The 22,122-nt window shown below is 60.1% G+C and overlaps 1 protein-coding gene across 3 annotated transcripts in view; it reads right to left on the minus strand.

Moving 5' to 3' along the window:
- MROH1 (maestro heat like repeat family member 1) overlaps positions 1 to 22,122 on the minus strand; it is a 39,976-nt gene that overhangs the window by 7,607 nt on the left and 10,247 nt on the right. For all 3 annotated transcript variants that reach the window (XM_079796410.1, XM_079796409.1, XM_079796408.1), the window contains exons 8-33: positions 21,592 to 21,743; positions 21,019 to 21,159; positions 20,699 to 20,791; positions 18,301 to 18,379; positions 18,006 to 18,119; positions 16,484 to 16,557; positions 15,582 to 15,704; positions 13,811 to 13,915; positions 13,491 to 13,635; positions 13,310 to 13,350; positions 12,921 to 13,062; positions 12,338 to 12,390; positions 11,852 to 11,959; positions 11,046 to 11,165; positions 10,695 to 10,817; positions 9,920 to 10,066; positions 9,806 to 9,832; positions 8,803 to 8,925; positions 8,534 to 8,613; positions 8,332 to 8,443; positions 8,127 to 8,222; positions 7,472 to 7,576; positions 5,303 to 5,438; positions 5,087 to 5,199; positions 4,592 to 4,744; positions 1,067 to 1,221 (exon numbers count right to left, since the gene is read on the minus strand). In XM_079796410.1, the coding sequence (XP_079652536.1) occupies positions 1,067 to 1,221; positions 4,592 to 4,744; positions 5,087 to 5,199; positions 5,303 to 5,438; positions 7,472 to 7,576; positions 8,127 to 8,222; positions 8,332 to 8,443; positions 8,534 to 8,613; positions 8,803 to 8,925; positions 9,806 to 9,832; positions 9,920 to 10,066; positions 10,695 to 10,817; positions 11,046 to 11,165; positions 11,852 to 11,959; positions 12,338 to 12,390; positions 12,921 to 13,062; positions 13,310 to 13,350; positions 13,491 to 13,635; positions 13,811 to 13,915; positions 15,582 to 15,704; positions 16,484 to 16,557; positions 18,006 to 18,119; positions 18,301 to 18,379; positions 20,699 to 20,791; positions 21,019 to 21,159; positions 21,592 to 21,743 (2,860 nt within the window). The remainder of the gene's footprint in view (positions 1 to 1,066; positions 1,222 to 4,591; positions 4,745 to 5,086; positions 5,200 to 5,302; positions 5,439 to 7,471; positions 7,577 to 8,126; positions 8,223 to 8,331; positions 8,444 to 8,533; positions 8,614 to 8,802; positions 8,926 to 9,805; positions 9,833 to 9,919; positions 10,067 to 10,694; positions 10,818 to 11,045; positions 11,166 to 11,851; positions 11,960 to 12,337; positions 12,391 to 12,920; positions 13,063 to 13,309; positions 13,351 to 13,490; positions 13,636 to 13,810; positions 13,916 to 15,581; positions 15,705 to 16,483; positions 16,558 to 18,005; positions 18,120 to 18,300; positions 18,380 to 20,698; positions 20,792 to 21,018; positions 21,160 to 21,591; positions 21,744 to 22,122) is intronic.

The following is a 22,122-nucleotide window of genomic DNA, read 5'->3' on the forward strand; positions in this document are numbered from 1 at the left end:
AGGTGAGATGTGGGGGAGGGCTGCACGTGCCGACCCTGACCCAGGTCAGCCCACTCCTGTCCCAGCCGGGTGCCCACAGGACACCAAGTGACCAGAAAGAAGGAGCGCCCGCGCATGCGCCAGAGACAGCACGTCCCACGGCCGCCCACGGCCCACGGGCCTGTGATTCCTCGGGCCCCTCTGGAAGTGACGCCCCCATGAAAACTGAAGCCCAGGACGGACGAGGAGCCACATGCAGACACGGGCGGGCACCGCCCCAGAATGACCTCCAGGAGCTACGGCGACAGCGGGCGGGCGGGCGGGTGTGCACAGGGCCTGGAGGGAGGCCCCGTGCAGGTCCCTCCCCTGGGCCCACGTGGTCATTTTAGAATGACCCCTGAAGGAACAGAGGCAGAGTGTACGACCCCCACAGTAACGCGTGGGAAAGATGACGTTACAGCTGCGTCAGCAAGATGACGAGGCCGAGACGGGAGGGCGGAGGAGGCACCAGGCAAGCAACGGCTAAGGTCGCCTCAAAGCAAAATCCTCGCCAGAGAGGAGAGGAGCTTCGCCCGTAACGGCTGTGGAGCCAGCGCAAAAGCAAGGCTGACAGGACCCGCGACGCAGAGCACCGGGTCTCCGGGTGACAGTGGGCCGCCATCACCGAGGGAGCAGCACAGAAGGGCAGCGCGGGCAGCAACGGCCACCAACAGGCTGAGGTGACGAAGGAGACGCGGGGGACAGGAGGACGGGCACTGATGGGCGCTCGGGAGCCGGGAGTGCGACACGGGGGACGGGAACCCCTTCCTGGCTCAGAGTGAGGGCCAGGCCCCAGGGTCTGCTCACAGATGGGGGTGACACCCTACAGAGGACAGGCCAGGAGAAGTGACCGCGAGCCCAGGGTGCCCACTGAAACCTGGAGGGCACAGTGATCCCAGGACAGGGTGTCTCCCGCCCCCCCTCCCCCCAGGGCCTGGGGTCTCGCCAGCTCCCAAAAGGAGGTGCCAAGTGCAGAGGCAGGTGGAAACTGGGGGTGCAGGGACCTCTGAGCTGGTGCCCACCCCAGCAGCTGGTAGACACCAGGTACCTGTCGAAGGGCAGGGGACTGCCCAGGAGGCTGGTCACCACAGCCACGCAGTGCTGGGACGCCAGGACATACACGCTGTGCTGGGCAGACTGCAGCACGTGCTCCTCGCGGGTCTCCTGCAGCTTGGAGCGCAGCACGCTCATGATCTCGGGCACCTGTGGGTGGTGGGTGCGGCGTCAGACCTGGAAGCAGGACCCCGGGAGCCAGGTGCTGTCCATGGGGCCATGGGAGGGGGCAGCCCAGGAGCTGCAGGGCCCCTCATGGGGCTGGGGCGGAGAAGGGAGCCTGGTACCCTCTGGATCTGTGTGGAGCACTGAGGCCAACAGGCCCCAACAGCCCCTCACTCCCTATTTAGGGTGTCCCAGCCTCAGGCGCTCTGACCAAGGAGAAGGTGGGCAGTGGGCTGGGATGGAGGAGAGAGAAGGGGAGGCTGACCGATCCCCAGACTGAGGCTGGGACGGGCCAGGAGAGGGAGGGCCGCGGCCCCCACTGCAGAAGCCACCAGTGAGATAACCAGAGCGAGGAGGCTCAGCATGGCCCCATCATGCTGGGTCCCCGCCCCCAGCAGGTGCTGGCCCCGACCACAAGGACCCCCACTGCATGCTGCACACGTGGAAAGCACCTTGGTCTGAGGTGAAAACGGGAGACAGAGCTGCAGGGACAGGGTCCTGGGACAGGGCTGCTGGCAGTCGGTGCACCCCACTAACCGCTGGGCCCTGGGCAGGGCTGGCCAGGACACCTGCCCAATGGGACCCCGAGACGGCGCTGGCCTGGCTGACGTGAAACCTCCCAGGCCAGGCCTCGCCTGCTCTTCCATGTAGTGTGTGCCAGGGGATCCCCTCTCAAAGGGTTTGTGAACAGTGACACCTCGAATACAGAACGAGGACCAGCCCACTCGCCATGCCCCTCCCAGAACCTGGGCCAGGCGCCCTCTGCTCCCAGCTCGGGCAGCGTGGCAGTAGGAGGTGCTGAGCCTGAGCTATGCTTCCTGCACAGGCCTCCTCCCGCTCTTGCCCTCTGTTCTGTACAACGTGCTCTGTTTTGCGATCATGGGTCACACGTCACCTGCTAGAACCACATTTTCCGACTCGATGTCAGAGGAAGTGTCCAGGTGTCTCCGAGAGGCCCCCTGCCAAGCTCTCGCAGGGCAGGAAGGGAAACGCGGCCCACCGTGACCCCTGTGGGCACCAGGCACTAGAGGCCATGTCACTGCAGCTGAGGTGTCAGGAGGCAGATCTGCCCAGGACAAGCCTGGGAGTCGGAGCCCCGCCCCTGTGTCTGTGACCCTGAGCTGGAAGGAGATGGCTCGGCAGCTTTCCCCTAGGAGCCCAGCAGCTGGCTCAGTATGTGGGGCGCCTGCCTTTACCAAGAACAGGGTGGGGGAGGGGGGATTCAAAGCTATAAAACTTCTAGAAGAAAATGGGAAAAGCTTTATGACACTGGATTTGGCGATGGTTTCTTTGACACCAACAGCAAAAATAGACATGGGCCGAAACCGGTTTGGCTCAGTGGAGAGAGCGTCGGCCTGTGGACTGAGGGGTCCCGGGTTCGATTCCGGTCAGGGGCATGTACATTGGTTGTGGGCACATCCCCAGTGGGGAGAGTGCAGGAGGCAGCTGATCGATGTTTCTAAGTTTCTATCCCTCTCCCTTCTTCTCTGTAAAAAATCAATAAAATATAAAAAAATAATAAAAAAATAAAAATAGACATGGGACACATCAAATGTCTATGCATCAAAGGACACAATCAACAGAAGAAAAGGCAACCTACAGAATGGGGAAAAACACTTACAAGTCGTATACTTGGTAAGGGGTTAATATCCAGAATTTATAAAGAACTCAACAACAACACAATCACACAGCCTGACTTACAAGTAGGAAAAGGACTTGAGTAGACATTCTCCAAAGAAGACATACAAATGGCCAACACGCCCATGAAAAGACGCTCAGCTTCACCAATGGTGAGGGAAATGCAAATCGCAACCACAGGGGAGCCCTGGCCGCTGTGGGTCAGCGGTTGAGCGTTGGCCCGCACCCCACAGGATCTAGTTTGATTCCCGGACAAGGGCATGTACCTGGGTTGCATGTTCAATCCCCGGCCCTGGTGGGGGCACATGTGGGAGGCAACTAATCCATGTGTCTTTCTCACATTGACGCTTCTCTCCCTCTTTCTGCATCTCCCTCCCTCTCTTCCATGCTCTCTAGGAATCAATGGAAAAAGTATCCTCAGTGAGGATTAACAAAAAGCCCACAGGAGACACCACGTCACACTCATCAGGCTGGCTATACAACAAAAAGGGCAATAATCAGCGTTGGCGAGGATGTAGAGAAGTCAGAACCCTCATGCATTGCTGGTGGGAATGTAAATTGGTGCAACTACTATGGAAAACAGTATGGTGGTTCCTCAAAAAATCAAAACAGATTTACACCATATGACCCTGCAATTCCGCTTCTGAGTATCTACCCAAAAGAACAGAAAACAAATGTAAAGAAGATATTTACACACCATGTTCACAGCCTTATTCTTAAAATAGAAGCTAAGAGACAGAAGCAACCCAAGTGTCTGTCGACAGCTGAAAGGACAAGGGCCGCTATGAGTGCACTGGGACCACAGTGGCCACTGCCTCCAGCTGGCCGGTCCCCCTCACCTGCCCAGAGCCACAGCACCCCTTCCTACCGCTCACATCTGACCCGGAAGCCCCACTAAATGCAAAATAAAAGCCAAACCTTCGCCCAGCAAACCCCGACTGTCACAGCTGTGCCTTCTTCCCAGCCTCCTGCCACACCTCCCCTCCCCCCCTCCCCGGTCCTGAGGCCAGCGCCATCCCGCCCGAGTGCCGTTCCTCTCCAGCCTCAGCGCTAACCCCATCACAAACTGCCTGCTCACCCTCCCTGAGGAGGAGACCTTGGCGCTATCCGACAGGAAATCCTGTCCACAGGGTATCACCTACCGCTGCAAACCAGTAAGAGAGGCACAGACAGCCCAGGAGAAAGATGGGCCAGGCCCGCTGTGACGCTGGAGCAGCAGGCAACGTGCAGAAACGCAACTAGAACTCATGGAAAGCCATGGCACACCCTCAGGAAGGGACCCGCCCTCGCACTCCCGTGGCCACCTGGTACTTGGAGCCTCCAACCTGCAGTCATTTTGGGGAGTCGCAGCGGTGCGTACTCAGCGGCCTCTCCGGGTGAGCCTGCTGCGGGCCCTCTGTGCAGGCACCTTCTGCTCTCAGGGCCTGAGACCTCACCAGCTCCCAACTCCACCCCCGGAGCATTTTGCTTCCCATTCCCTTTTCCCACCTTACTTTCTGAACGGAGTGACTTTTGCCAAATTCTCAGTCTTCACACAAAAGAGAATTTGTCCCTATTAGATCCGCAGGGAAAGGGGGCAGGGTAGGGAGCCCCCACTTACCCAGGCCCCGCCCCACAGGTCTAGATAGACCCAAGGTCCATGCCTAGCCACACCCCTCCCCAGAAGCCACGCCCATAAATGCCTCCACGCCCCCTGTCCAGCCCCGCCCCGCCTCACCTTCTCCAGCAGCATGCTGCCCCGCTCCTTCAGCAGGCAGTTGATCATGACTGTAGCCGCTCGGGAGCAGTTCTTGTCGGGGTCTCCCAGGCTCTCAAACAAGGTGAGCAAGAGGTTGATGAGCTGATCCGGCGGGAGGCGCTTCGCAATAATCTAGGAAGAGGGCTGTGCGTCAGAAAGCAGAGGAAGGGCTTCCAGACATGGCATCTCTGGGCGGGGCCAGCGCCATTCTGCCTGCAGGCCCCTCCTCCGGCCTCAACACCCTCTTCCTGGCCCTGCGCTGTGAGGAGCTCCTGCCGGGTGCCAGGGGCTGTGGCCCAGTCACAGAAGCCCCAACTCCCCACTGGAGCCTGGTGCTCCCATCCCTGTGCCCCAAGCCCACTGCCCTGTGCTGCACCCCGTCCAGCGCCCTGCCCCGCCCACAATGCCAAGGGTTCCTGCGAGTCCCTCTCAGCCTAGACCGTGGCCTCCCCTCTGTGGGTGCCTGGCAGGTACCTGAGCTATGCTGTGGCAGGTGTGGAAGAGGATGGCAGGGTCGGGGTGCACAAGGCCGTCTTTGAGGGTGAGGAGCCGCTCTGCCACGTCATCGCGGTAGTCACGGGAGAAGCCTGTGGAGGCAGGAGGCACATGGAGCTGGGCAGGACCCCCCTGGCCACCTGGGCCCAGCCTGCTCCTCATCCCTCCGGCACCTCTGCCCAGCCAGAGGCTCACCCTCGTAGCCCAGCTGTAGGTAAAGCAGGGAGTAGACACAGCTCACAGCCTCCTGGCGGGTGGCAGGCCACAGGTCCGCACACCGTGGGGAGAAGAGGCCGACGAGGAGGCCCAGGTTGTGGAAGGGCACCAGGGCCTGGAGAGGAGGGGGGGCGGTGCTGTGGGGACACTGGCTGGGGGGACAGTCAGAGAGGGGAGCTGGGGCCCTGGGGGTGAAGGGGATGGGCAGGTGCTGCCTGTACCACTTAGACCCAGCTATGGACCCAGATCAGACCATACGCAGTCTACGGGGGCACCTAAGAGGGGACACAGGGCAGGGCCGATCAGGAGACAAAGACGGAGCCCCACAGGCAGCAGAGGGGCAGGGCTCCGATGATTCCACCAACCCCCGTGGGAAGCCCCCTGCCCCAGAGGCAAATCCCACCCGGTGAGGGAACTGCAGGAGACCCCCTTTACCAGCTGGTCCTGGTCCCGTTTTCAGGGCCCTTTCTTCTCTCCTCAAACACTGAGCCTTGCGTCCTGCCCTGGGCCTTTCACCACCAGTTACGACCCCCAACCCACACCCCTCGGCCTTCCTGCCTCCTGCCCGCTTCCTGGTCCTGGAGCCACCAGCCTAGGGATTCGTGGGAGGAGGGAGGCTGGAGTGTTGGGCAAAGAACCCTGTGACCAGCTGCTGCTCATCTTGGGGAGGTCAGATGTCTGTTACAGCTGGATGGGGTCCTGTGAAGACCAGGCACGAGGGAGCCTGAGTGGGAAAAGCCTGGCCATGCACACGGAAGGCAAGAGCCATTGGGAGGCCTGTGCAGATCTGGCCACATAAGGAATGAAAGCTTGGGCACATTTTTTAAAAATAGTAAAACATCAAGAGAAAAAGCCTATAATCACCCTGATAGATGAAAAAAAGGCATCTGGCAACATCGTCTGTGCTCCTGATAAAAGTCCTCATTAAGACCTTAGCCGGGTAGCTCAGTGGGTTGGAGCGCCGTCCCGACATGCCAAGGCTGCAGGTTTGATCCCTGGTCAGGACACATACACGTAGCGACCAAGGGATGCAGAAATAAGTGGAACAACAGATTGAGGTCTCACTCTCTCTCCCCTTTTCTCTCAAATCAATGAATTCCAGAACCAGCGTCCTCGTTAAAACGTGCTGTGGGGGGCGTGAGAGGAAGAACACGTGGCCCAGCAGGCCAAGCCTTGGGCTCAGCAGCAAAGCTTCCCAGGGAGGGGGTGTCGCCTCGTCGTGTCCCCGAAGTGCTGGATGAAGAAGGGACTCAGGTGCACGTACGGGGGGAGGGGAAGAGGGGGAGCCAACAGTCCCAGCGTTTGAAATTTGGTGTGCAGCACGGGATTGTGTATCTGAGAAGCACAGGAAACTCACGAAAAGCTCATCAGAAGTAACGGAGGAGTCTTGTAAATGACCCAGTTACTAAGTATCCCAAAACCCAGGTTCCTCCCTACCACCGTCAGCAGTAACTAGGCCCCCGTGAGGGGAGTCACACTGACAACCACATCTACCCTGTGGAGGGCTGGGGCGCCACCCTCCCAGCCGCTGTGGCTCAACTACCATCCTCGGTTCCGTCCGCCTGCCACAGAGTGCCAGGCTGTGCCACGTGAACCCCAACCACCTGGATGACAGCCTCGCAGGACACTGGAATTCTGGGAGAGCACACACATGAGCTCCACGTGTCTCACCAAACCCTGAAATGCACACACTGGCTCTCGGGCCAGCTCTGACCACCTGCCGGAGCTGTCCCCGTCTCCGCCTTTTCCACAACATCCCTGTGCTCGGGCTCCGTTGTTGCCTGCCTGCTGCTTCCACCTCCAGAGCCCTCATCTTCTCCCCTACACCCTGCTCCCCAGCACGCGTTCCCTCACTCGGGGACCATATACACATCAGTCCTGGATGGCATGTGGGCCCCGTCAGACTGAACTCCGAGTGGCCAGCCCTGAGGACACTCCTGGCCCTGACAGGCCTCCGTCCATGTCTTCAGAAGGAGCACGGACACTGTCTGGGTGTGGGACGAGCCTGGGGTGGTGGCCGATGACAGCGGGAAGCCCGCCGAGTGCTTGGTGACATGAGGGCAGCCAACGCAGGCCCCGACCATGGGACCCAGGGACGGGACGGTCAGGAAGGTGGGGGCAACTGTGTGCTCACTGCCTGTTACTCACACTGACGTGCAGGTGCTCCAGGAAGAATTGCAGCAGACAAGCGCTCAGGCCCAGCGCCCGCACCCGCTCGTAGCCCCGCGGGGACTTGATCCACGGGCTCAGGTGCTGGGGAAGATGGGAGTTTCACACGGGTGCCCAGGGGGACAGCCCAGGAGGCAGGAGCCTGTGCACAGTGGGCAGGTCAGTGTCCCTGCCAGGCCACCCTTCCAAGCTTCAGGGGCCAGCAGGACATCAGGGTGGGTCACCACAGCTGCAGCTCATCCCTGTCCTGCTGGCCTGGACCACACACATGGCCCCCCAGGTGGACCCAGAGCAAGCTGGGCCTACAGAGGGATGGAGTGTTCCCAGGGAGGGAGACAGCATGGCCACCACCTGCCCATCCCGGCGTCTCGATGGCCCCAGACGATCAGAAGCTCACATCTGAGGCACCTGCAGGGTCTCTGGGTCCCAGCACCATGAGATTAAGGAAATGCGGGAATGGGCTCTAGGCCCCATCTGGGTGAAGGCCCACCCACCTGCACACCTACCCACAAACCCCCACTGCAGAAAGCACCAAATGGCCCCTGTGCTGCCCCTTGGCAAGGAGGGTCCTGAAAAACAATGGAGGATTGGCTGCCAGGTGCCCACCCCCTGGACAGTGCACCCCATTGCACACCTCCACCATGAGCTGCAGGCCCTGGGGGGTCATGTTCCGCCGAAGGATGCTCCTCAGCAGATCCTCAAGGGCGTGCATGGTGTCCAGGTACAGGAACTGGAGGGAGGGAAGGAGGTGCCGGCCCACCAGTGACCACCCCACCCACAGCAGCCTCTTCTCTGCCCCCCACGGACACGGATAGGGGGCGAGGGGCACATGGAGATACCTCCTGGGGGCCATCCTCCCCCTCGGGCTCGGGCAGCACAGCCATGACGCTGTGCAGACAGCTGTGGATCATGTCCGACTGCAACTGCTCTTCCAGCTCGGGCTCCAGGGAGCTGTGGGGCAAGTTAAGGGCGGGGTCTGTCCAGCCGCACCTCCACCCCTGTGCCCTCACCCCAGGAGCCCATGCCCAGAGGAAAGGATACCTCAGGTGAGAGCAGGCGAGCATGGCCTTCTTCCGTATGGGCGTTCGCAGGGAGTCCGGGGGCTCTGCCTTGATGAAGTCCTGAGGGGCAGCAGGTGACTCAGCCCTGAGCCGAAGCACCGGCTCTCCTCCCCGTCCGGCTCCCATCAGGCTGTGCCCAGTAGGTGCTGGGCCCTCACTGCACGTGCCCCGCCTCCCCAGACCCACCTCCCCTCGTCCAAGTCAGAGCCCTCCAGCCGCCCCGGGCACCCCAGAGCCGCACGGCCTCACCATCATCTGGGCCACCAGCTCGGCCTTCCTGGCGAAGTGGAAGGAGCCGGCCTGCGCGCTGCTGCAGATGGCCTGGCACACCATGCACACGCTCTGGACGAGGCACAGCTGCAGGCCCGGGTCCTGCAGGGACAGCAGGCTGCAGGAAGCCGCCGACACTGCTCCCCAGCCACTGCCCCTGGGTTCACAGGGCTGAGCCCATAAAGAGGGGCTGCCCACAGCAAGAGGCCAGACCACACGGCCTGTTCTTAAGGGCTTGTCAAAGCCACAAGGACAAGAGGGCACCTGTGAAGGCACCTTGAGGCACTCGGCTCTCTGCCTGGCCCAGGCCCTGAGGCCCTGAGGCCCCTGGTCGTGGCTGTGGGCAGGCCCTGCAGGCAGGTGGTGAGCTCTGTCCTGTCCCCTGCATCCTGTGGCTGGAAGGGTCCCCCCAGGTGGGAGAAGGAAGCACACTCAAGAAAAGCCCACCAGATGGGGATGCCCCTGCCTGTCCCACCAACCTGGCCTCTGAGGGTTTGGGGAAGGTAGTGAGGGCAGTTGTCCGGGGGGCATGGGTGGTCTCCCCACCACCACTCTAATGGGCTGCGGGGGGACAGCTCTTAGGACAGCCCCTCCCCCAGCAACCCCAGGAGAAGAGAGGGTCTGTCTTTGAGGGGAGGGCCCGACGGTCACAGAGGGGCTTCCGGGTTAGTGCCAGAGGTCCCAGCAGGAAACATGTTAGTGAGGCCAGAGGCCATTGTAGCTGGCTCAGAGCTTAGCCTTTTCCCAGGAGCGGCTGTGAGGCCAGCCCCATGAACATAGGGGAGCGGAGCCAGGAGAGGGACTGAGGTCCGCATCTCCCTGCCCTGCCTGCCAACCTCTTCCTACCGCCATCCAGAGCCCGGGACAGAGCGGGGAGGGGCTGCTCCAAGGTACATGAGGATGCCCCCCTGGCTCCTCCCGTGAAGCCCAGCCCAGCAGAGAGAGAAAAGCACAGTCCACGCTTATCTCCTACACACTGTACCTTGGTCTCTACCTTTATTCCCAGAACCTGAACAACAAAAAGTGAGAGGCATTAACATGTGCGATGCTAGGTCGTGGCGTCAGTGCCCGCCCCGGACGCCCGCCCTGTGCCCACCTTGGTGCTGAAGCACTGAAACATGTTCCGCAGGATGTCGGTCTCAGCCCTGGCCAGCACCAGCTCGCGGGGGGCCTGCGCCGCCACATGCCCGTAGCACAGGATCAGCGTGCCCTTCACTTTGTCTATGTCGTTATCGCTCCGGTCCTAGGCGGGGTGGGGGCAGCAGGCCTCAATCACACAGCCCCCTCTAGCCCCTGCCCTGCATCCCACACCCCGCACAAGAGGCCTCCCACGCAAGCCCCAAGTCTCTCTGGGAGAAGGCAGGGCTGCCAGCAACATCAGAGGCTTAACCGACCACACCAGCCCCGGGAGAGCCCAGATCTAGGCTCTTTGGGGACCAAGGGACAGACCAAAGGTCTGAGCAGGGAACAAGGTGGGAGCGTCAAGCAGGAGGAAGCCGAGCAGGGTCTCCTCCGCCCTTGGGCCTGCTCACACCTACACACAGGAGTGCGGGTCGGCCCTATGCACACAGCCCAGCCCTGAGAGTCTGTGACTGGGACCCGCCTAGGGGGCAGGCACCCAGCCCTCCTGTAATGGGTTTTGGCAAGAACGCAGCCTCTACCGGCCACCAGGGGGCAGAGAGGAACAGGGGCACCCAGGCTGAGGGGGAGCCCACACTCAGTCGCTCCACCCACGAGGAAACAGAGGCTGGATGCAGCTCCCCACCCCACCCCTGGCCTGCAGGGCACCCAGAGCCAGGTTGCCCCACCGCCCAGGACCGTAGAACCCAGTCTAGTCCCATCAGACCTCCTCCCTGGACCGACTGCTGCACCTTAAAAATGTTGAAGATGCCAATGGATTTTCTGAACACATCCGACCTCACAAAGTCCTCCAGCTGGGCCAGGGTGTCGTCCAGGTGAGAGATGGCACAGATCCCAAAGCAACAGGCCAGGCCCTGGGGAAGTGCATGGGGCACTCACACCGGGGCAGCGATAGACAGGGGTTTGGGGGTGAGGACAGGAGGAGCATGCATTATGCATGCACACTGCACACACCCTATGGTTGCATCTGTGCACAGCACACACATATACACTCACACTCACTAGTGCCTAAGAGAGGACAGTGAACACTGCCAGCCAGTCGTGGGCCCAGGACTTTGGGGGGTGGGGGTGGGTGCTGGCACCTCACGCTCGGCCTCCTCCTGGTATCTGGCTGTTTCCAGCAGCTCCTGCAGGAGTTTCCTGACCACGTCCTTACTGGAAGCAGCACCCAGGGTGGTCCCCACACATTTGTACAGGAAGTTCTGCAGCAAAGCCAGGGAGTGCACTGCACTGGTGCCCGGTGGAGGGAGGCCCGGCACTGCCAGCCAACGTGGGAGGGGCTGTTGGGAACCTGTGGTTCTGGCCACTGCCTGAGCAGGGAGTCTCCAGCCACCAGCCACTATGAGGCGGCTCACAGGCCTTCTCTTCTCGGCTCTGCCAGAGCCACAAGGGCCCAGAGGTAGGCTCAGGCACCAAGTGACGCAGAATCAAAGCCCAGGAGCTTGGACCTAAGGACTATGCCCAGAAAACCCCAGCAGACTATTCCCCCACACTTTCTCCCAGGGTGCCCCCGACCTGGGCACCTTCTCCTGGACCCCCCTCACATCTTCCCCTGAGGCTTCCCCCTCCCCGCACCTTCTCCTGGGGCTCCCCCCCCTGCACCTTCCCCTGAGGCTTCCCCCCCCTGCACCTTCTCCTGGGGCTCCTCCACCGCCGGCACCTTCTCCTGGGGCTCCCCCCCCCCCCGCACCTTCCCCTGGGGCTCCCCCCCCCGCACCTTCCCCTGGGGCTCCCCCCCACACACCTTCCCCTGGGGCTCCCCCCCTGCACCTTCTCCTGGGGCTCCTCCCCCGCTGGCACCTTCCCCTGGGGCTCCCCCCCCGCACCTTCTCCTGGGGCTCCCCCCCCCCGCCCGCACCTTCTCCTGGGGCTCCCCTCACCCCCGCACCTTCTCCTGGGGCATCCCGTTGTAGCAGGGTAGCTGCTTGCACATCTCCAGGCTCAGCTGGCAGATCCACGTGTTGTCAGACACAACAGCAAGACTGTCCCGAAGGAACTGCAGGCAGGAGCAATGGTGAGGCTGGGAACTCAGCCTCCCAGGACGGGCTGGGAGGGTGGTCCTGTGCCATGGTTCTGAATGGTGGTGGGTGACCCTCGAGTCCAGGCAGACATGCAGTGGGTGAGGGTGCGGACAGCTCTGGGCCAGGCAATGGAAGACAGAAGGCGCCGTGGCTGGGCAGCTCAGAGCCCCTGAACTCTGGCTGTCACAGCAGTCCGGGCAATCTGTGACAGTCCTCACCCAGAGACATCCATCTGTCCCTCCCCCAGGCATGCCACTCGGTCAAGGCAGGTGTCACAGCCCTAGAAGACTACAGTCCCCTAAGCTCTCCCTACCCAGGCTGGCCACACCTCAGTCTCTTCTCCCTTCTCTCACCACCAACAGCTTTTCCTCCCATTCCTTCTGTGACAGGGTCTTCTCAGTATGTTCTGAAATGACAATCACCAGTCAGCCTGCCAGGCAGGCCCGTCACAGACAAGAATGGAGTGTTCAGAACACCCAGCCCAGGCCCCGCCCAGCACCCCCACCTGACTCAGGCCCTGCCCAGCACCCCCACCTGACTCAGGCCCCGCCCAGCACCCCCGACCTGGCCCAGGACCTGCCCAGCACTCCCACCCAGGCCCAGGCCCCACCCAGCACCTCCCACCTGACTCAGGCCCCGCCCAGCACCCCCACCTGGATCAGGTCCCACCCAGCCCCCCCACCCAGCCCAGGCCCCACCCAGCACCCCCACCTGGCCCTGCCCCACCTTCCAGAGCACAAAGGAAACCCAGAGGGGCCCACATCCAGGTGCTCCCAAGTGACACCAGCAGGAGCACCCTTGGGCCTGCTGTCTAGACCCTCTCTGAACCCCAGTGGAGGCTATTTCTTCCCAACTAGGGAACCCTGGTCCTCACAGGCCAGAGCTGCCCTGACAGGCATAGTGGGGTGCAGGGGCCCCCACCTCCTGGGGCCTCACCTTCCAGGTACTCCAGCAGCAGGGCGATGGTCGTTGCCCACCGCTGACCCAGCAAAGGGTGGATGTCCCGATGCAGGACGTTCAGGAGGCACAGCGAGGCCGCCCCACGGCTGCCCCCCAGGTAGGGGCTGGAAGACACGGTCTGCAGAGGAGCAGGTGGGAGTTCGCGCCCATGCCGGACCATAAGACCGCCCACGAGGTACTGGGGTGGAGGCAACAAGCCCCTCAAGACACAGATCCCCGATACCCAAGTGGGAGTGCCTGTCTGGCCCCCATTGAGAGGCAGCATTCTTTGCTCGGCCATGACAGTGCCGTGAGCACGGGGGACCCAGGGACAGAGGGGAGCGCCCACTCCTCTCCCGATCCCTCGGAGGGAGCTGCATGCTCACCAGAAGCCTCGTGGCTATGGCGTATGGAGATGGCAGGGTCACTGCAAGGGAGACAGGACTCTCAGAGCTGCTTCCAGGGCGAGGTGGGTGGGGGCGGGGTTAACAAGGGGCAGGGACCTAGAGGGGCGGGGCTAGTGAGGGGCGGGGCCTGGGGACGGGGCCATGCACACCAGCTGCGCACCGTTGCCATCGTACTGGATGAGGGGGGCGTCAGCCGCCGCCTCCTGCCTCTTCTGGGCCAAGTGCACGAGGCTCCGGCAGAGCGGGGTCAGCGCCCCCGTGAAGCGCACGGGGGTGAGGAACTCGAGCAGGTGCGGCCAGAGGACCTAGGGGCAGTGCCATGGTCAGTGCGGCCGCGGGGGCCACAGCCTTGGGGAGGCTCCCCCGCCACCCCCCCGCAGGCCCCGCGGAGTTCAGGAAGGTTTGGCCAGTCAGTAGGCCCTGGACCCAGGGGCCCGAAGGGCGTGGTCAGTCACAGGGCGGGGCGTGGCGCACACTCACATCGCTCATCCTGTCCACGGTGGTGCTGACCAGGTAGAGGGTGCTGACGCTGATGTCACGCACGCTGTCGGCCTGGGGCTCCTCCTCGCCACTGGGCTTCTGATGCTGGGGGACGGGGCGAGGCAGGAGCACGTGGAGCGCACACAGCATGGCTGTGACCCAAGGTTACCGCGCCATGGGCTCTGGGCCGTGAGGTCAGACCCTGCCCAGCCACCACCCAGGGGATAGCCACGTCCCCATGGACGGGAAATGCAGTCTGCACTCAACTCGCCCAAGAAAGCAGGCTCACTGGCTTAGGTCTAGTCTCCAAAGTAAAGGAAACCCTGCGCATGTCCTGTGGGCCACTGACTGCCTGAGGAGTAACCTCACCCCTGACTCTGGCCCTGCTGACGTCTGCAGAAATGGGGGTCACCGCCGAGAACATGCCCCCTTCGACCAGGAACAGACTACAACCTCCAGACAGTGCGGGGCCTCTGAGAAGCGTGCATCCAAGAGTGACCAGCCTCCGAGCGCTCTGCCTGCCTTCCACTCCTGCTTCGGAGCACCAGCGCCCAGCACCACACTCGGCAGCTGCAGGGCTGTGCAGGCTGACCCCACTCGCGGGAGGCCCAAGCCAAGGAGAAACACTAGGGTGTGCAGGCCTGGAACTGCAATGTTTAAGCTCACTCTAAAAACACACCAAACACACAGAAACAACTGTGAAGGCCTGACCACCCATTAGGCCAAAAAAGGATCTGAACGGACTCTTAAAAGCGGAACTATACCTCGCCAGATTCAATGCAGATGATGCAATAAAGTTACAAATCCACAACAGCCACGGAAAGCCGTTCCTCTAGAAAAGGTTGAATGCCCTGAGAGGAACTTTGGGTTAATAAAGAACCCAAATAGAAATGGCAAACTATCTCACAGTGGCCAGCGAGACCACATCCAAGTCCATCAGGAGCAGAACTATGAGGACGCAGGCCAAGAACATGCCTGCCCTGGAGAACATACTACAGTGTCTCTCAAAAGGCAGTTTTAATGTTTCAGAAGCCCAGTTAAGCACTTTGTTTTTTGTAATTTATAGACCATGCCAGTTAGTAAATCCTTGCTTAACCCCAGGGCTTTCTCCTATGTCGTCTTCCAGAAGTTTTAGGTTTTAGATTTCGGTCCAGGATCCATTTTGAATATTAATTTTTGTTTTGGCTGAGGTTCATTATTTTGCATATCTGTCCAATTGTTTCAGCTCCACTGTTGAGAATATAAAGACACCATGCAACAGAGGTGTCAGAACATCTTTACAAACCCCAAATCTGACCGAGAACTTGTACCCAGAGAACTCTCACTACTCAAGAACAAGGAAACAAACAATCCAACTCAAACTCAGGCAAAGGCTGCGACCAGATGATCGGAGAAGACACATGGGGCCGTGAGCGCCCGAGGAGACCAGGCCCAGAGCGGGAGGGCGACCAGGCCCCATGTTCCCCAAGGCTGGCGGCAGGGATGGCAGACCACCCAGTAGTGCCTGTTTCATTCACCAGGGTCTAGCTTGATCTCCCTCCAGAAGAAAAGTGGGATTTGCTTAGTAACATTTTAAATAGAAAAGCCTCAAAGAGAGCCCCATGCCTGTTCTGTCTCTCCTGTCTGAGGACGTGACCACTGGGGTGCAGAGGCCCTAACTGACTCGAGAGAAAGGTGCTGGGCCTGCTCCGCCTGCCCCCACCTGGGGCCACGCACCTTCTGGTGCCCACTCTCCAGCAGAGCTGACGGGGGGGGGGGGGGGGGGCCCTACCTGGGCTTCGGGGGGCAGTGCACACTGCTGCACGATGTACTCCAGCATCGCCTCGCCCCCGGGCTGCTCCAGGTAGCCATGGTGGGCCATGGCGCTGATCACCTGCACCACCGCCCGCTTCACCTGCAGAGGGACAGGCCTGGACAGTCCAGTCTGGACACAGGAATCTCGCCCTTTTCTCTGCCTGCACCTGTGCCTTTCTCACAGCCCCTCAAAGGTGCCTCACATTTGGGGCTGGGCTCCTCCTACCCCCTCCCCAGCTGGCAATTGAGGGGCCTCTCTCTGAAGGATCACCAAAACTCAGCTGTCACCAAAACTCCCTTGGGAGTCCTGAGCCTGCCTTCCAGCCCCGCAGTGGCTCCACCTGAGGGCACGGCCAGGTCACCTCCTCCCGGGCCACTTCGCTCCAGCTCAGCCTTCAAGGGGCTGGCAACCGAGGTCTACATGATGGGAGCCCCGATGAAGACCCTGAGGCAGGCCAGGGGCCCCCGGAGTGGCAGCCTCTGTGCAGTCACATCCCTGCCCACGATTCCACGGGGACAGGGCGACTGGGGCTCCCATCCTGCCCTTGTGGGCCTGCCCCACGTGCTTCCTTCCCGGCTGAGGTTGCTCTGTCTTTTCATTGCAATGAGCCAATACTGAGGATGGCAGCTCTCGTGAGTTCTGGAGTCCTTCTAGAGAATTCTCGAACCTGAGGGTGGTGTTGGGACCAGTGTCTACCTTCGTGCCTGGGAACTGTCAGGAGCAAGGCGTGGGATGCCCAGACACACAACTGATGATGCCCGCGCACACTGATGCTGAGGGCTGGCTGCGGGCCGCACCCAGTCAGAGCTGGTACAGATCCCGGCCCGGCCACTCTCTGCAGCAGCCGAGGGCCCAACTCTGCTGGCCCCGCCCCTTACCTTGCTGTTGGGGTCCAGAAGAGGAAGCCTCATAGAGGAGAGGATGAAGGGCTTCTTAACTTCCATTTGAGCAGCTGCAAGAAACGAACCGGTGGCTCAGCCTCGCCACTGAGACCGAGGCCAGCTGGCCTGTTCACCACCAGGAGCCCCAAGGCCCTGTGGTCGGGCCCGGCCTCAGCATGGCCCTCCACGTGCGGGGAGAGGGGAGCACATAAGCAAAGCCCACCACTTCTCTCCAGGAGATAAATAACATTTTTTTCCCATTAAAAAGCTAGAAAGGTCGGCAGTTTAGGGCAACAGGACAGTCAAGGAAATGTGAACCAAAAATTTTATAACCAGCAAAACTGACCAAGTATAAAGGCCCAATGATTCTCTCTCATCACTGATGTTTCTATCTCTCTTTCCCTCTCCCTTCCCCTCTGAAATCAATTAAAAAATATTTTTAAAAAATATAGAAGATGGGCAAAGATGATACAAAACTTAGAAAGTCCCAAACAAGAATTTTGAAACAATGGAGTGGGGGGTCCTTATTCAGGAGCCAGTGCTGCAGGCAGGGTCTGTCTGGGCTGCCACTGTCCCCTGTCCCTACCCCTCTCCAAGCTGCCTCACACCACGGTCTGTTAGTGACCCGGCCCGACCCTGACCCTCATGAGACGGGGTCAGCACCCTTGCTCCCTAGCGGGCTGAAGAGAAGACCCTGCCGACGCAGGGCCGCGTGAGGTCTCCATCACCTCTGCTCCGCCTTTGCAGCCTGTTCATGTTAAAAAGCCCTCCCAGCCCTGACGGGTTTGGCTCAGTGGATAGAGCGTCAGCCTGCGGACTCAAGGGTCCCAGGTTCGATTCCGGTCAAGGGCATGTACCTTGGTTGCGGGCACATCCCCAGTAGCGGGTGTGCAGGAGGCAGCTGATCGATGTTTCTCTCTCATCGATGTTTCCAACTCTCTATCCCTCTCCCTTCCTTTGTGAAAAATCAATAAAATATATTAAAAAAAAAAAAAAAAGCCCTCCCAGCCCGCGGACTGCAGGCCTCACGTGGCTTCTGCATGCAGGCGGTAACAGAACAGTTCAAGATGCATTGAGAACACAACGCAGTGCGAAATAGGCTCCAGCTCCGTGCTGGGCAAATCAGCCATCAAAGCAGGAAACCTGGAACCTTCCATCCTACTGTGAGGAAACCGTCAGACACAAGCAGACCTAGGGATGTTCTACAGGACAACTGGCCCCACTTCCCCGAAGGCCCATCCAAGACCAGCGTGCGACCCCTCAGATTCTTCAGTAACAATGAGTGGGGCCAGAAGAAAGGGGAGGAGCGAGCACCTTTCCTGAGGGTCCTGGAGGAACCAGCCATGGTCCCTCCAGGGCAGCTGCTGCAGACATGGTCTGTCTCATCTTGTGACTCTAGGCCATCCAACCACAGCACGTGGCCAAATTTTGCAAAATAGAAGGTTGGGAACATTTTTAAAGAATTCAAAGTGAGACGCCCCCTCTCACCAGATTCTCAGGCACTGCCCTGTGCACTCACCGGCTGAGTTGATGATGTGCCTCAGAACCTGCAGGGTGCCCACGCGGGTCCTCTCATTGCTGGTGTCCAGCTTGGGCAGCAGGAAGGCCAGCAGGCGTTCGGGCGAGCAGCACGCTGCAGGGGAACTCACAGACAGTAAGGATTTGCCCCTGCTCCTTGCTGCCTACACCTCCAAACCCACCAGCAGGGGGCACACTTGGGACTGAGGCCCTTGGAGCCCCACACAGACACAGGCGGAGGTGGACCCACGCCGAGGCTGCCACCAGGCCCTTGCCCAGGCCAGGCGGCCACTCACCCAGCACCGTGAAGCAGCGCAGCACCTCCTTCTGGTTGCTCGTCACCAGGGGACTGGTAGTCTCCACAGGCACACAGATCTGCGGCCAGGGACAGGGGTGATGATGGCACTGCTGCCCTGGGCCTGGCTGGGCGGGAGAGCAGGCCACACGTGCTCCTGACAAAGCACCCAGCTCACACACTGCTGAGGGCCCTGGCGTCTACCCAAACCAGCCACAGCCAGGTGCAGGTCATGGGCTGGCCTCCCCTGCGGGGTGGGGGTGGGGGTGGGGGTGGGGTGGAGTGGGCGGACAGGGAGGCTAACGGGATTCCCATGCACACGGCTGGGCTGTCTCGAGGGGGAGGAGTTTGCCTGCTTCAGTAGAGCCCAGCTTGTGAACCAGAGAGGTGACTGACAGTGCAGGGAAGCCCTGACCCACAGGCCCTGCCCAGCTGTGCTCAGGCAGTTCTCAGAGCTGGAGAAGCAGGTGGGGGCAGGGCTTACATGTGGCAGGTGCTGCACTAGAGGTTCCATGGTAGAGCCCTGACCTGGTCACAAAAGGCTCTCCTCCTGCCTGCTCTCCTGCCAAGCTCCCACTCTGGAAGAGGAGAGCCAGGTCCTGAGGACCCCCAAGCAGTCCTAAGCAGAGCCATGCGGCCAGGAACCACGCCTCTGCCTGCAGCCACGAGAGGGAGCCCCGTGGGAGCAGAGCCTACAGCCTAGCAGTGCGGGCAGCAGCCCAGGACCCGGGCAGAGCCTCTGGCGAGGGGCTCTGGGGTGTCTGGCCATGTGACTGCGAGATACAATGTCTGTTTAAGGTGCTGCGTTTCAGTCACCAGTTACAGCAGTAACTAATGCAAACTGGTGGTCACGTGGAAGAAAGGCAAACCTGGATTCTCACTCGCTTTTCCCTAAAGTAAATTCTGGGCGGATTCAACAATATAAGTACAAGGAAATGGGAGACTCTGGCAAGCAAGTGTGGGATCAAGGGGCTAAGTATAAGGAAACCTGCGTTGTAAAATAGAAGACAGATTAGGATGATGTAAAAATTAAACTATGTTGCATGCAAACAAATATAAAGAGAGCCCCAAAATAAAGGACTCTTTTTTGGGAGGTCCTTTCCACGGATCACTACTAGTGCAGAGAAATGCTGTCGATGTGTGTGGTGAGTTCTCATGGGGCTGTGCTGACTCAGTGCCCACGGGAATGGTTTCTGGATGACAGTCATCCACATAGGAACCACTGAGTGCCTGCAGGTGACAGGAGCTACGCTAGGGGTGGGACACAGCTGTGAGCAAACAGACAGAACCCAACCTCACACAGAGCTCCCTCTGGCGGGAAAGGCAACAATACAGTTGACCCCTGAACTCGCGGCGTCAGGGGCGCTGACCCCCAAGCAGTCAAAAATCCACACGTAACTTCAACTACCCAAACACTTACTAGCCCCATTGTGACCAGAAGCCTTACCAATACCATAAATAGCGATGAACACACACTTTGTAAGTTACCTGAATGGAGGCCCAAAACTTTTAAAGATGTGATTTAAAAAGTATAGAAGAGATCAACCAAAGGACTTATATGCATGCATATAAGCCTAATCAATGGACACAGACAATGGGGGTAAAGGCATGAATGGGGAGTTGGGGGTAATGGACACATATGTAATACCTTAATCAATAAGGAAATTTTTTAAAAAAGTATTGAAGAGCTGGGCTGGTGTGGGTCAGTGGTTGAGCATGAACCAGGAGATCACGGTTCAATTCCCAGTCAGGGCACATGCCCAGGTTGCAAACTCCATCCCCAGTGGGGGGCGTGCAGGAGGCAGCCGAACCGTGATTCTCTCTCATCATTGATGTTTCTATCTCCCTCTCCCTTCCTCTCTGGAATCAATAAAAAATATTTTAAAAATACAATAAAAATAAAAGGAGGTCAGTACCGAGGGGAAGCACAAAGCGGGGACCAGGACTGGGATGCAATGATAAGGACATCCCCACACCCATCATCCTCTCACCGAGCCAAGCACATCCCATTTGTCTCCCTCCTCCTAGAACTGGGATGAGTGGGTTCTTCATGCCCTTGACCCTGATAGGAATGTGCCTGTCTCCCACTCAGTATGATGCACGCAGAGGATATGGGTAAGTAAACTGTATCAAGTTAAAGGAAGGCCTCTCGGATCCCAGCAGCTGAGAGTTCTAAGGACAACTGAGTGCTGACCTTCAACAGCTTTCTCGGCATCGACTGAGGTCAGGGGACATTTCCCTCATCCACGTCCATGTGACACAGGAGCTCTGCCCCCAAGTTCCCACGACCTCCACACCTCTCACCAGACCAGGCCCTCCAGGGCCCCCAGGGTGCTCCCTGCACTCACTCCATGTCAGTGTGCCTTCCACAGACACCCCAGCACCATTCTGCAGCCTACCTGAGCATGCAGAGCAGCCAGGAGCGAATCCAGCTGGACCTCCAGCGTGCGGCTGCCCACGCTCACGGCCGCCTCGAGGATCTGGCCCAGGCTCTGCTGGGCAGAGGGGCTGTCAGTCCCACCTGAAGCCCCAGCCCTGCCCCCACCCCTAGAAGTCAGAGGGGAGGGGAGGGATCAGGAAAGGGGACCTGGGAGAGGTGGTAGTGCAGGTCCCGGTGCGGGTGGTGGGGAGCAATGGAGCTACCACTGACCCTGAGCGGCTCGGGCACTGCTGCTCCAGTGGAGGGGATGTTCTTGACCAGACCCTGCTGAGCTCTCACCTTGGACACGTGGGAGGTCTCGGCGTGCTTCTTGTAGAGGGCCAGGACTCCCGGCAGGAGCTTGGGGAGCTGCTCCTCCAGCTTCTCGCTGGGCAGCAAGTGGCTCATGGGTCCCAGGGCCTCCACCACAGCAAGCCGGAGCTGAAGGGGAAGCAAGACAAACCATGCGGCAACGCTCACAGCCCACCGGGGGCAGAGTGGCAAAGAGCTTATTCAACCAAGAACCAGGGCTGATGGGAGGAAACCACATGACAGGGTCCTAATGGGGCTAGGCCACGTGCTGTCACCACTCCTCGCTCTCCCCCAAGGCATCATGGGGTGAGGACGGGAGGTGGTGTCCATGGCAACTGGGGCTCAGAAGTCAGTACACCCTGAGGGGATCTGCAGGTGAGACTGCACAGGGCACGTCTCTTCCCTGTGGAGGTCCCACCTCCTGCCTGAAGGGCACTGGATGGGGACAGGTGTACCAGACAGCTCCATCCCTCCCTGCAGAAGAGCAGGAGGCCCAGGCGTGGGAGGGGCCTGGGTGGGCAGGCTTGGGTGGGAGGGGGTGGCCAGCAAGGTGAGGCATACCTTGGCTTCGCGGCTCTGCAGCCAGTGGTGAAAGAGGGTGTCGTAGGCACTGCTGATGTCGGAGGCAAAGGTGTCCTTCCTGACTGTGGGGTCTGGGGCTTGGTCCAGGTTGGCCAAGTACTCGAGGGTGCTCTCGCTGAAGCGCTGCAGGGCTGCGGCAACCGGGCGGTGAGTGGCGAGTGGCCGCGGACTTCACACCTAGTGTGCGTGCTATTCCTTCCAAACCGATGACCACCCCAGAGCACCGGCCAGGCTGGGATTCCTGGACTATACTGGGCAAGCACTGTCCCCCCAAGTTCATGTCCAAGCCCTCAGGACAGGGCCTTTTTTGGAAATAGGGTCTTTGCAGATATAATGAGTTAAAACGTGGTCACAGTGGGGGACCCTAATACAACAGGACTGTGTCCTCATATGACGAGAACACAGACACAGGGAGACCAGTCACCCTTCCTCTCACTGTCCCGCCCTCCTCCTGAAGCCTGAAGGACCCATGGCCCCACAAAGGGGCCCTGAAGACAAAAGGCCAAAGAG

This window comes from Cnephaeus nilssonii (assembly GCF_951640355.1).
Source record: "Cnephaeus nilssonii genome assembly, chromosome: 18".
In the NCBI taxonomy this organism is placed as follows: Eukaryota; Metazoa; Chordata; class Mammalia; order Chiroptera; family Vespertilionidae; genus Cnephaeus; species Cnephaeus nilssonii.